Source organism: Vipera ursinii (genome assembly GCF_947247035.1).
Source record: "Vipera ursinii genome assembly, chromosome: 13".
Taxonomy (NCBI): Eukaryota; Metazoa; Chordata; class Lepidosauria; order Squamata; family Viperidae; genus Vipera; species Vipera ursinii.
In genome coordinates, this window is record NC_139526.1 from 1851343 (window position 1) to 1865540 (window position 14198).

General features: G+C 42.0%; 1 protein-coding gene across 4 annotated transcripts in view; it reads right to left on the minus strand.

Annotated features, from left to right (window-relative positions):
• Nucleotides 1–14198, minus strand: part of ARHGAP17 (Rho GTPase activating protein 17) — a 79035-nt gene that overhangs the window by 34500 nt on the left and 30337 nt on the right. For all 4 annotated transcript variants that reach the window (XM_083373122.1, XM_083373124.1, XM_083373121.1 and 1 more), the window contains exons 2-3: nucleotides 11673–11712; nucleotides 255–359 (exon numbers count right to left, since the gene is read on the minus strand). In XM_083373122.1, the coding sequence (XP_083229248.1) occupies nucleotides 255–359; nucleotides 11673–11712 (145 nt within the window). The remainder of the gene's footprint in view (nucleotides 1–254; nucleotides 360–11672; nucleotides 11713–14198) is intronic.

Below are 14198 nucleotides of genomic sequence, written 5' to 3' on the forward strand. Positions count from 1 at the left end.
GAAGCTGGGGCCTGAGCCCGTGCAAAGCCACTGGAAAATGGGGGAGGCTTTCTTCGCAGCGGTTTCCTTCTCGGTTCTTTATTTCTGGCCTAGTATTTTGTGACTGCCTCTTCTTTCTCGCGGGGTAGAGCAGTACAAAGAAGTAAACAAAAAAAGCGGACCAAGGACGATCCTGCCATCTTGGGGGAAGAGAGGAAAGACGGACGCCCAGCAAGGGGCTTGAGAGGGGGAAATCACAGGCAGGGGCTACTCACGTGTCTCTTTTCGGCCTCGGTTCCATACTGCCCTTGCAAACACATCACGAGCCGCTTACAGGAATTGTGGCAAACAGACCTCACGTTGTCAAGACGTCGCTCGATCTAGCCAGAGAGCAAACAGGACAGGATAAAGGCATGGCGTTAAATGAGCAATCGTTAGTCTAGGACAGGGGTGCCCAACTCGCAACGTCACGTGACGTGACGTATCGCGACTTCCCCCGCCCCATTGCCGGCAATGGGGTGGGGGCGGTTTTGGCATGACGCATCCGGCCCATTGGCATTGGCATGACACCCCTGGTCTAGGACTACCTGCACACCCAAATGTAAGTGTTTTTTTACCTATCCTTTCATCCCCCAGCTATGTGGCTACATAATACTCCCTCCTCAATTCTACGTACCACACACAGGCTGAGCTGTGTTCCTGATTACCTGCTCACATTTTTAGTTAGAACTTTTAAATACCATAGGATTCTTTGTGGATTTACTGGCAATTTGGTGAGAGCCATTTTGGTGCAGTGATGAAGGTGCTGGCCTGGAAACCAAGAGGAAGTGAGCTCCAGGCCTTCTTCCTTAGGCATGAAAGCCGGCTGGGTGACTTTGGGTCACTCACTGTCCCACAGAGAAAAACAGGAGCAGGAGTATTGCCACATGCGCTGAATAAAGTATATTAAAGGGGCAGGCTATAATACTACACTAAGCCAATACCGGTAGTTGTTGACGTCCGGCTACAATTGAGCCCAAAATTTCTGTTGCTAAGCAAGACAGTTATTAAATGAATTTTGCCCCATTTTTACGACCTTTCTTGCCAGAATTGTTAAGTGAATCACAGCAGTTGTTAAGTTAAGACACAGCAACGGTCATAAATATGAGTCGGTTACCAAATATCTAAATTTTAATCATGTGACCGTGGGGATGCTGCAACTGTCATAACTCACTTTTTTCAGTGTCACTGTAATTTCGAACAGTCGAATGGTTGTTGAGGACTACCTGTACACTATATTAATAATATACTACGTTGACATGTGACAACATCCTAAGTTATTGGGGAGAGCTTGATGCATACGAAGACCAACAGCAGCCGAAGTGGCAGCTGTGACTTCATTCTATTGTGAACAGATGATGATGATATGATGATGATGATGATGATGATGATAATAATAATAATAATAATAATAATAATAATAATAATAATAATAATAATAATAATAATAATAATAGAATCTCTGAAGGACCGTGAAGAAGATGCAGGGAAGCTACTATGCCATGAAGGGTCACTGAGTACTGGAGAGACCAAACTGGCCTATAAGAAAGGGCAAACGGGACTTCCGGTTTTTGCATCTGCAGCGCATGGCCGCGCGAGAGCCGACCTCCGCTCCCCACGGCTGGTTTCTTCCTGCTTGGGGGGGATCCTAGATGGGTCAGAGAGATGACTGTGAAGGAGGGGCGCCCCGTCGATCACGGAGCGATGGCAATCACTTCGTTTGATCCGGGGAAAGCCCTCTGAACCTGACAGGAGAAAGGCTAGCATGAGATCAGCGTCTAGCCCGAGCTGCTTGCAGCTGAAGTCCCAGAGCACGAACTTAAACACTGGTGAACAGTGTGCTTGGAACAGGTGAGAGAACTGATCTTCTTTCTTCTATCTACTATTGAAAAGATCCCCAAAGCAAGAAAACCTCCAGAAGTGAAGGAGGAGACTATATCCCCATTCCCTTACAGATATCTGGAAGCGACGAATTAACATAAAAGGTTGAAAGAGATATACTAAAATTTGATTTAAAATATTTCAGTCTGGACAAATCTAGGAACTAAAAAACTGTCAAGATTATAACGTAAAACATTTCTGATAGAATTATAAAAGTATATAACAAAAATAACTTTTTGATGGAAAGAAAAATTGAAAAAAGAAATAACTGCTGACATCTAGTGGAGAATCAGAGAATAGAACACTCAGGATAAGGACTCCGAAACTGGCAGAATGCCCAGAAACAAAGAAAAAGTTGTTCCTTTGAATTGCAAATAACCTTGAAAGACAGCTGGGAACAAAGGAAGAGCCAGCTATAAGATTAAAAAGTGTTTGAAAGAAAAAACCAAACAAAACAAAAAACACCTGGACTGTTGCTTAAACCTAAGAACTGTTTATGATTTAAACTGGCTTAAAGAATGGAGGCCTTTGAACTCTGGTGCTGGAGAAGACTCCTGCGAGTCCCTTGGACTGCCAGGCGATCAAACCGGTCAGTCCTAGAGGAGATCAACCCTGACTGCTCTTTAGATGGCCAGATCCTGAAGCTAAAACTCAAATACTTTGGCCACCTAATGAGAAGGAAGGACTCACTGGAGAAGAGCCTCATTCTGGGAAAGATTGAGGGCAATAGAAGAAGGGGACGACAGAGAATGAGGTGGCTGGATGGAGTCACTGAAGCAGTAGGCGTGAGCTTAAATGGACTCCAGAAGATGGTAGAGGACAGGAAGGCCTGGAGGAACATTGTTTATGGGGTCGCGATGGGTCGGACACGACTTCGCAGCTAACAACAACAATATACTGAATCTGTAATTCTGACTGACTGTTAAATTGACTTTTGAATTAAAACATGGATGAAAGATTATTTGAAGGGGGGAGACAATATGGATATCACATACGTATCAAAAAATGACAGGATGCCACATTCAATATTTTCTCCTGAAGGACTTAGGCTGGAAAACCAAGGGCCTCCAGAAACAATACTTCAAGGCAAAATAAATAGTTTCCCCAGAGGAAATATATGTAAAGTTAGGACAAATACAAACGACAATAGATTCAAACCACGACGAAATTCGAAACAACTTTGAGGATTTAAATAAGCATATTTCCAATCTAAATCTACAATTAAAAAATACCCAGGAAATAACAACAAAAGAACAAACAAATCAGACGGCAGATTGTAAACTAGAAGAGTGTGATCAAATTGATGAAATAACAGAGGAAAAGAATTACAATTTGACACAAACAGGAAAAAAAAACTACAAGGTTCTGATACAACAAGAAAAATGGAATTATTAGGAGAACTATTGAAGTTTGGGGGACAGAAAGAATTTATCTTACTTACTTCATCTTTTGTTCTCCCAACAACATTTGTAGTAATATAGAAACTGTTGGGTAAGCAGATTACATCAACTTGGGAAATTACTTGGCAAAAGAAGATGATCAGACACAGATACAAGAGATCTGACTCGCCCTACCAGATGGACTATTACAGGGCTGTCAAACTCAATTTCATGGAGGGCCGCATCAGCATTGCGGTTGCCCTCAGGGGGCGGGTGGGCGTGGCCTACTGGGTGGGCGTGGCTACAGTGCGTATGGCCTGCTGGGTGGGCATGGCCAGCTCTACCTCATTCGCATCAAGGGTGCCTATGGGGGCCTGGGCAGGAGTGGGACAGATCTGAGGGTCTCTGGCAGAAGGAGGGTCTCTGGGCCAGGGCCAAGGCAGCGGGGGCCGTTCCCTCACTGTTTCCAGGATGGCTTCGCGGGCCACATGAAACCACTTCGCGGGCCGGATCTGGCCCCCGGGCCTTGTGTTTGACATGTCTGGACTATTATGTGAATAAACATTTGTTTGAATATGGCTAAAAGAACAGAGAATTTCGAGCACAAAGAGGCTTTATAACAAGAAGGATAATGAGATTTAAGTAGTATAGTATGTTTTATAATATATTAAATGTTAAAATAGTAGGTTGATGTATAACTTTTATTAATATATAAGTAAAATATAAACTGATTAAAAAGGATGCTATATCTGGATACTAGAAGACAGATTAAAAGTATACTATTTTTATAATGCATGACATAAAGTATGATGTACCTAAATGGGAAAGTTTAGACAGTGGGATGACTAATATGAAGAAATTATGACTGATAAGAATTGGATTGAATATAAAGGAACCTAAGTGAACAAAAGTTATAAAAATAGGATGTATACTGAATTAATGAGATGATGGTTATGAGAATAATATAAGCTGAAAAAAATGTTATATACCTATATAATTATTTGTGTAAATATAAAAAATGTCTATACCTAATCATTTATATATTGAAGATATGAAGAATTATATTTTGGCTAAGGTTGAAGAAGGAAAATACAAATGGGAGAAGGGAAGATCAAAGAAATGTATTATTAATTAATATATTCATTATGGAATTATCAAATGTAATCATTATCAACTGTTAATTAATTATTACTGTCTTTTTCCCCCCTTGTTAAAACGTAAACCAAGACAGCACGTTGCACACCAGGCACTGGAGGTCGTTATAGTTAAAAACCAATAAAATATCTATAAAAAAAGAAAAGAAAAGAGCAAGTGAAGAGCCGGAAAGGGGCATGGCAAGGCAAAGTATTACATGGCCAGTGCATTAAAAAAACATCAGGCAAAGGCAAGAAAAGGCGATGAGCAGGAGAGTTGAAGAAAGAGACAGAGAGGCTATTTCCAGTTGCACAAGGCCAAGACTTATTATGAACAAATGCATACAAAGCCAGAACTGAGATGACAGCAATAAACAGCAAATAGTTATAGTTAGTTTAGTTTATTTGATTTATATACCGCCCTTCTCCTTGGTAGGACTCAGGGCGGTTCACAGGGCATATATAAAAAACAAAAAACACAATACAAAAATTAAAAAAGAATTAAACCCTTGCCCAATAAAACAGTAGTACAGATTAAAAACAATTAAAAAACCCATAATCCCCATCAGGCCAGACCAGCTAATTCGAACAGATGGGTCTTCAGGCCCCGACGGAAAGTTCGAAGGTCTGGTGCCATCCGGAGCTCCACCGGCAATTGATTCCATAAAGCCGGGGCCCCCACAGAGAAGGCCCTCCCCCTGGGGGCCACCAGTCGACATTCCCTGACTGGCGGCACCCTGAGGAGGCCCTCTCTGTGGGAACGCACAGGGCGGAGGGGAGTCGATGCAGAGAAGCTGAAGGATCGGTGGTCTACTTTGTTAGCTGCTACAAGAAGACCTCACAGACTGACTACAAACAACAGCACGGCAACGGTGACGCGTTGGAAGATCTGCAAGAAATACCAGTTGCTTGCCAGCAAGAACTAACGGGGGACAACAAATAGGCAAAGTAATAGAAAATGGAGAAACTAAAGTGCTCTGGTCTTGGGTGCAATCCCCAAACATCTGGGGAGCCCCTTGAATACCATTGGCACTGGAAAAAAAATCACCATCAGTCAATTGCAAAAGGCAGCTTATAACTTTACTAAGAACAGCTTACAGTATATCCTGTGACAATACACCATCAAACAACATCTGCCTATTCCAGGACCTTGGAAAGGACTTGATAGGTTCATAAAAATGCCAAATCCAGTCTAAACATTGGGGGACTGTGTGACAAACCATTATAATAAAATATTATATAATTATAATATAATAATACCGCAAGAATTTTAGCACAGAGGTAGCAATGGAATTTGGTTTAAGAAATGTGCTACAGTAGCTATAAATTGGATGAATGGACTGAAATGCTGAATGTCCACCAGAAGGAAGCCTCCACGTATCTGGGCATTTTATGTGGGATAACATCAAATATGGACAAGTGTAGTAAAGAATACATCTCCAAAGAGTGAGAAAAGTGCTAAAGACAAAATTGATGGTGGAAGCATCATCAAAGTTAACAATACCTGAGCCATACCTGCAATACAATACATTGCTGCAATTATTAACTGGACACAAGCTGAGCTGGACAGGTTGGGCCAAAAAGCTAGAGAATGTTGACTATGCATTACATCCCTGCAGTGATACTGATAGATGAATACCTGCCCTGCAGAAATTGAGACAGAGGTTTACTTCAAATCAAACAAACTGTCAAAGAATGAAAAGCAGGCATTGCCTGTTTATCTAAAAGAGCCAAGAACAAGCATTGATGCATGTTAAAAATTGGAACGTATTGATTGTACAAGGAAACAAAACATGAACATTGAAGTAAGAAAAACGTGACTGGAAAATGGAGAAGCTAAAGTGCTCTGGGTGCAATTTCAAAACATCCGGAAGAAAAACAGTACAGTCAATTTCTACCAAAGTTAGAGAGGAAAATGGACAAGAGTACTGTAAAACCTGTCAATGGCTTACATAACACACTAGATTTAAGTCTGATTGAGAAGAAGTAAGTGTGGACAATAGATGTGGCAATACTAGGGGATTGCAGAACAGAACGGAAGTGAACTGAACATCACAAAGTATTCATAGCTGAAAACTGTGGCACAATCCGGCCATGATGGTCCAAGTGATTGTTAGCACTCTAGGTCAGGAGGCCCCCAACCTTTTGGGCACCTGGGATAGGTTCCTCCATGGAGAGAGGTTTTTCTGTGGACCGGAGGGGCCTGATTTCATGTACTGCCTGTATCCCGTGGATGGGGCTTTACTGGTTTGCGTGGACCGGTTTCTGGCATGCTGCGGCCCGGGTTGGGGACCCCTGCTCTAGATGCCATATCTTGGACAGCACTTAAAATATCTGTGCATTGACAAAACCACAAAATCTCAATTACAAACAGTCACACTGCTTGGATCCACATAGATAATACGCTGATACATTACCACATCCTAAGTTCTTGGAAAGAACTTGATGGCTATGAAGGCCAACAGCAGCTAAAGAACTGGCAGCTGTGACTTCACATTGTTGTGAAGAGACAGTAATAACAATATTTTAAAGTCACAGATAAAAAGGAAAAATAACATATATGTGGGTCCCTGCGCTTTGATAACTACCAGGTGAAGGGTGAAACTATGATACGTACAACTCTTAATTAAGAAACTGGATACTTCCAGATGGATGGCTCTTGGCAGCCTAGTTCTCCTTGAGGGGGTGGATGGGTGGGGTGGGAATGGAAGCTATAATAGAGGAAAGGATTCTAAATAAAAGACTGGCTGGCTTCACGTGTTGTATTAATTTAGTGAATTACTGAACTGTTTTCACGCTTCACAGTTAGCCATGGCAGGATTCCTGCAGCATGCTGCATTAAAATCAAGTCAGCCAATGATATTATGGCATCCCGTGATGCACGGATCTGGCCTTTATCACGGGAGTCTACCAAAAGCCAAATGAATGAGGAATCGCACAATAAAATCTTTGTGCAGAAGAACCTGTGCTGTAAAAGAGAGGTTGTTGGCAAGACACAATTGATAAGCAGCACACATTCTCTTAAAGAGCTTTTGTCCAAAGGTCTGAGAAGTTAAACAAATTCACTCAGGTCGGCTGGAAATCTCCACATATAAATTGCATTTTATTTTCCTGCTACATTTTTACGAGTGGAGAAAGTTAAATGGAAGCCTCCTGGAACATTTTCATTTGAGCAAACCTGAAAAACTGCGGTTCAGCTGCAAATATAGGAATCCCCTTAAGACTTTTAAGTTCTGTCTTTTAAAAAAAAATGCCTCAGAACAGGGGTCTCCAAATCTGGCAACTTTAACGACTTGTGGACATTGTCACTCATGGCTGTTTCAGGAATTCTGGGAGCCCGCAAGCCGTAAGGTTGCTGAAGTCGCCCACCCGAGCTAAAGGACACACGTCCTTGGCGATGCTGAGATGCTGGGACCCAGCGCCGGCCATCTGTCAGCCTTTCTGAGAAGCAGAGGGCGGAGGCGGCTGGCTTGCAGGGCATCTGCACCCCCAGGGGAATCGCTGTTCTGAATCGTCTCATGACAGTCCAGTGAAGCGAAGCAGCTCAGGCGGAGGAGGAAACTTGCTGCGGGTTGTGAGGTGGAGCAGGGCCCTGCATGGCAAGACTCCTCCCAAACTGGAGCTTTGCGTCTTCCCACCAGCAGAACCAGCTGCTGCAACTGGGAGGCAAATGGCTCACAGAAAGGTGGAGGGGAGAGCCGAAACCTCCTGCCCAGCTTCTCCAACAGCTGTCAGTTGAACACCAGGAACATCACTGGTGGAGAAACCTGGACTCAGAGTGAACACAGCTCCTTCTTCCACACAACCCCCCCCTCTTCACAGGGCACAAAAATGTTCTTCACACTGATTACCACAGATGATACCTAGTCGAATAATAATAATAATAATAATAATAATAATAATAATAATAATAACAATAACAATAATAGTAGTAGTAGTAACAGTAGTAATAGTAATAATAATAAATTGGTGGTGGTGGTGATGCTGAACAAATGCTTTTATGTTAACCGCAAAGATGGCAAGACACAATAAATGCAGACACGACAATTGTCCAGTTGGATGGGGATGCTCGTTTGATCGTGCAAGGAGGTGTTCATCAACCCAAGTCAATAAATTCTTATTACGGTGACAGATCAGCAAATTGTCAATCCAAAAAGCGCATTCTGCACCTGCGGGAATAATGCTAGGAAGATGATAACAGTTCCCTCCGTGTCATGAACCGGTAGCTGAAAGAGGCACAATTCCATATACAAACAGTAGGTGCTGTGCAGAACAGCCAAGAACAAGAAGAGGAGCCCACCCAGCCTGGTGGAAGGGATCCCTTGTAGCTCCCAATGCCTCTTAGTCAGAGCTGTTTGCAGAGATTATGTTTGACAGCAATAAGCCATTTAACTGTGTTTACGGAAACGTATGACACACTTCCTCCTGTTGGAAAGGACTTTGGAAACGATGAACATGCTTGGGAGAATATGTCAAAGAACAGAAACATTTGGCAAAAGGCACACAGTGCATGAAGTTGGGCCTAAGACAAAACTTGGACGCTTCTGCCCAGCAAGTGGATGAGTAAGCAATTCCGCCTGGGCGTCACGGAGCCAACAAAGCCATGCCTGCAAAAAGCACTTGCCAGCAGTCGGACAGAAGAATTCCTGGCTTCCCTCCCTCTCCACGCCTCCAAATATTTCTTAGGATTACCAAGGCAACAAAATAGGAGAATGCAGGGAAGACTTGAGAAAAAAATGCAGATATTTAAATAGGAATATGGACAAATTTGTTATCTTTTTCCTGCTCCTCTGATTTGGGTAGACCATAAACTAACTTAAATACACCAAGGAAAGCTGAAATGTAACATTATTCAAAGAAAGGAGCTTAACGCTTTCAGTTCATGCTTATAAAGTGAACATCCCAAACCCCAAATTTGTAAGGTAGAATCTAGTTAAGTTTTAAATGCACAGAATAAACAAGAGAGATTTGACAGTTGGAACTTGATGCTCATGGGGAGTCTTCAAAGAAACTTGCCTTCTCTTTCTACTGCATGGACATACTTAAGAAATATAACAAAAGTGATTAAATGCTTTAATCCCCAATTAAAATCCTACCAAATATGTGTCTCAACCCAGAGGCTGAGACACATATTTGGTACGGCTGCTGGAACGGCTTCTAGTGCTGATTTTATTCAGATAACAAGGAAAATGTAGATGCATGCTTATTCACATTTCTGGTTATGGACACCAGATCACTGAGTACTTGACAGGTTTTCCAGAAGGAGTTGCTGTCTCAATCATCTTTTGGAAGAAAGAGTGAAAAACCTGAGTGCCAGCAAAGACAATATCCAGAATCTGCAGCAACATCTGAAGGATGGGAGAAGATCACCCTCTACGCGCAACCACAGCCGGCAGGACTGTGAAGGAAGCTCTGCCCACCAACTCTTCCTTTCCAAAGTTCAACTAGATTCAGCTGGAAGGTTCTGAGCAGAACCTTAAATGCCTCTTGGAGATTTTGGTGTGTGTGAAAGGGACCACGTGGAAGTTTGGACTTGATAAAGGTTTCTGCATTTTGTGAATCTCAGCTCACATTTATATTCTGTTCCAATCTGCATGGCTGTGAGGTTAGATATGGAATAATATCTCAGACTGATGTATCTAATCATAAGGTTATGAGAGGTGATTGAAATAGGAAAGATGTAAAAATGTTGTGCCTTTATGAGCAATATTTGAAAAGAATATTGTGGATTTTGGCTCTTGCTGAGAAAAATGTTAGTTATGTGAAAGAAAGTTTACTAGACCTTTGCTGATTCAGAGACAGCATATATAAGTGAATGTGCTTGAATTATGTAATATTTCAAACAAATATATAGTTGAAAGTCCTTTGCTGAATGGAACAAGAATGGAATGTGATGGAAAGAAAATGTGTGTGGGAATCAGCGGAATGTTTAGAAAATAGTTCAACCCTGAGCAAAGTATAAGACAAGGATCTCCGATGTTCTCTTGGTTGTTTTAATTTATGTACAGATTTATAATAAATTCTACGTAAATACATGTTTAATAAATGCTTATGGTGACACTAGAAACACACTGGTTGGGGATGCAAATATGTCTGTACTCCTGTATGCAACTGCTTCCATTCTATGGTTGAGTTGAGATTGACAGGAAAAATGAACAATGGTAACTCATACAGTGATAAACTACACTAGAGCAATTAAGTGATGGTTCTGCATCTTGGCAGAAGGGTTACTATGGTGGGAAAATAAATGAAGAATTCTGAAGTTGTGCAAGTGCTGGCAGAAAGGTTGTTTGCTCTATTCTGTGAAATGAATGTTGTTAAAAGTAAACAAAAATAGCTGCCTATAAAAGTGTGTTTCTACCTGGTTACGATATGAAAGTCAGAGTTGGGCATGCCAAGGAAAATCTTCCAGTTGCATACAATGGGAATGGGACGCTTAAGACCTCTATGTGGTAGAAACGGGAGAGATAAATCATAAATGAGTGCCAAATGAGTGTGGACTGAAAACAGAAGAAGAAAGAGCCATTTGCCACCTCCCGCTGGCTTCCCCTTTGATTCTGTTGAAAGCCAGTGAAGGAGGTTGCAAGACGGCGGGATGGCAGAGAAGCTGCTGTAACTGTAAATACGAGGACTGGTTGTAAGTACCACTCATTTAGTGCTGTTGTAAGTTTAAGCAAGTAATCCTTAAACAAGGACCACCTGTAATTTCTTTGGTTCAGTATTACTTACTCACTTTCTATGTATCGCATAATACTGTTTATCCACAAAGAGGAATATTGTAATGAGCCTACAGATGTGCATATCTTAAATGCCAGTTTATTACCCTGATCCAGGTTAACAGAAGTAGTAAATGAGAGGATAAAAAGAAAGGAAGAACAATATTTATGATACAACCTCCTTCTAGGGAACACACAAGTTCATTTTTTGGAAAACAATTGAAGAACAAAATTTCAAGTTGCTCACTGCAACGTACATCTGCAAATGCATTTTTTCCCAAATGGGTAGAGACACACCTTCATGCTCCAATAACAACATAATATTTCACTCTACAATAAGCCACTGAGATTCAGAGAGTTATTTCTCGCTTTCTCACCTGCTTTAGATTAAGCTAACCTTTTCCGCTGGTCTGCAATTTGAAAAAAGCCTCTTCTGTCTTGCAATGACATACTTGCTTTCCCACTCAACATTTTGAAAAGCAGCAATCAAAATCCCCAAAGGCAGCCTTATTGTAGGAATTTAAACACAACCATGAATCAATTACCTGCAGCAGATCATCACTGAGGACTTCTGTTTTCTCGGCTCTGTAAAAGAAGAAAAAAAGTCACTGAGTGTTTTTGTACACATATTAAGGATAAGGCAAGTAGGACTGATCAAACATGAATTTTATCTAGAAATGGTAATCCCGTTGATTACAAAAGCAGCGCGCTTCTATCACAGATGACACATAAGCAACAGATACTATAAAATCTTTATTTTGTGTCACTTAATCAAGAGAGTGAGGGCCATATTTTTTTTCCTATTAACTTTCCAGATGGCTCCAACTAAAGCTGTTTATGTACGGACTTTGCAATATCCCTGGGAACTGGCAGATTTTCACAAACGCCTCTGAACTCCACTTGTGCTTCTTGTAATCCAGCCAGAGTCTTTTCTTTTCTCTCCCACTGTCCATTACAGAAACTTAAATTTAAAAATTCAACCATATCAGTACTTTATAGAGGTTTTTTTCTAGTATTTCTATCTTTCTGCCTTTTAAAATTGGGAACATGGTGCTTTCAGCAAAGTATTTCTGGCTCAGTGGAGTGTTTTAAAAGGTTGGCTACCGGTCCTTAAATGATATATATCAAGCACAGCAGAAGCTTTTATTTTACTTGAGTTCAGTTTCTATTAAAGAAATCAAATCACTGCAGTAGGGTACCCATAAAAGCTTCAGGTTTCCAATTGTTTTAATATCAACTCCTTCACTAAAATTCACTGCTGAACCACAACCTGGAGAAGAACCAAAGGTGGATTTCTGGTAGAAGGAACCATCGACCTAGGTTTGTGTTCAGGGGCAATGAATTCCTAAATTCTTACACACGGTAGTAAAAAGGTGATGGTGGCAGAACACTTGTGAAAAAACTCTTGCAGAAGAGTTTCATTCACGTAGTCTACAAGGTCCTGACTACAACTCCCACTTGCTTGAATGGGAGCCACCAATCCAGCAGGACCCCAAGTCATGAACCATTTTTTCCCCCTCCTCTGTCTAGAGTAACTCCAGGGAACGATGCTACCAGTTTGCCGAGATGTTTGCTGATACACAGCAGTTCCATTCTGCTTCTCTTTCCACTCAGACCCTGACAATTCGGGATTTCTACAGCAGATCCAGCTCGACCTGGACTGGCAATGCAAAGCTGGACGGCATCAGCACACTAATGATACCTCACCCCATATAAACAGCTACAGCACTTAGACTTATACACCACCCCATAGTGTTTTACAGCATTCTCTGGATGGTTTACAGTGTGGGCATTATTTGCATATTTTCCCCCCCACACACACACAACAACAACCTGGTCCTCATTTTACTGATCTTGGAAAGATGGAAGGCTGCGTCAACCTTGAGCCCTGTCAGGACTGAACTCTGGGCTGCGGGCAGAGTTTGTCTGAGACACTGCATTCTAACCACTGTGCCATCAGGTTTCATGCAGATCATTAATTACATGGGGAAGTCCTATGGAACCCTTCCCGTACCCCACTGGAAAAATCAAAGATTCTAGCATATCCTTTCTGAAAAATACCGACTGAAATTGCCTGCTTCGGTAGGTTTGGAACCACCGTAACTCAGTGCTTCCAGCCGCCAGCTGTTGCAGGTGACCCAGAAGGCTGCTACAGTTGATAAGTTGTGAATATGCTTAGAACAGGACCAGGTGTTGCACACAACTCAAAATTGACAAACTCAAAATCCTGACAATCCTGACAAAAATAACTGCTTAGAACAATCCTGCCATCTCGGTGCCCTGACCACGCCTGAGTCTGGGCTGATAGGAATGTAGCATCCTCTGTGGCCGATGCCCTGCTTGACAATCATCCATAAACAGGGAAGATTGGGAGAAAGTGGTAAAAAGTGGCCAGATCACGGGTGGGTTTCTTCAGGACAGGGCACAATAGATCTCCCTTAAGGTAGGCAACACGATACCCTCCCTCCAAAAAGTGTTAACAGCCTGGGAAGTGGGGAGCTTCCTGCCCGATTCCTTCACTAACTCCATTAGCGCCTCTGATCTAACTCTCAACTCACTGCTGCATCTGATCCCGGAGGAAGCCAGAGAGGCCTCTGTCAGCCATCAGGCAGGCTAGATTTTATGACCTCCCACTAACTCCCCCCCCCCCCCAGAGTTTTGGTTAGCAAATATCCTGCAAAATTAGACTATGGAAATGGTAATTCTCAAAAAGAAAGCTAGCCTCGCCAAAGATTTTTATCAAATAATACAATGCTGCCACTGAATTACTACGTTGGCTGGACTCTGATGGAACCAAATGCAGCTATTGTAACTTTTCTGGAAAGTAAGTTAGGTCTCTTCAGAGCTCAAGGCAACCCTCGGCATGGCTTTGAGGACATCCACCGTCCTCGGCTTCCCCAGCAAGATGAAGCCAGTTAGATTTCTCAGACTTCAGCACGTGAGGCCCTCGGAATGTGAGTTAGCAGAAATGACCTCTTTCAAAAATATGTAAAACCTGTTTTGGGACAAAAGTTTATAGTTTATAGTTTATAGTTTTATTTAATTTATATACCGCCCTTCTCCTTGGTAGG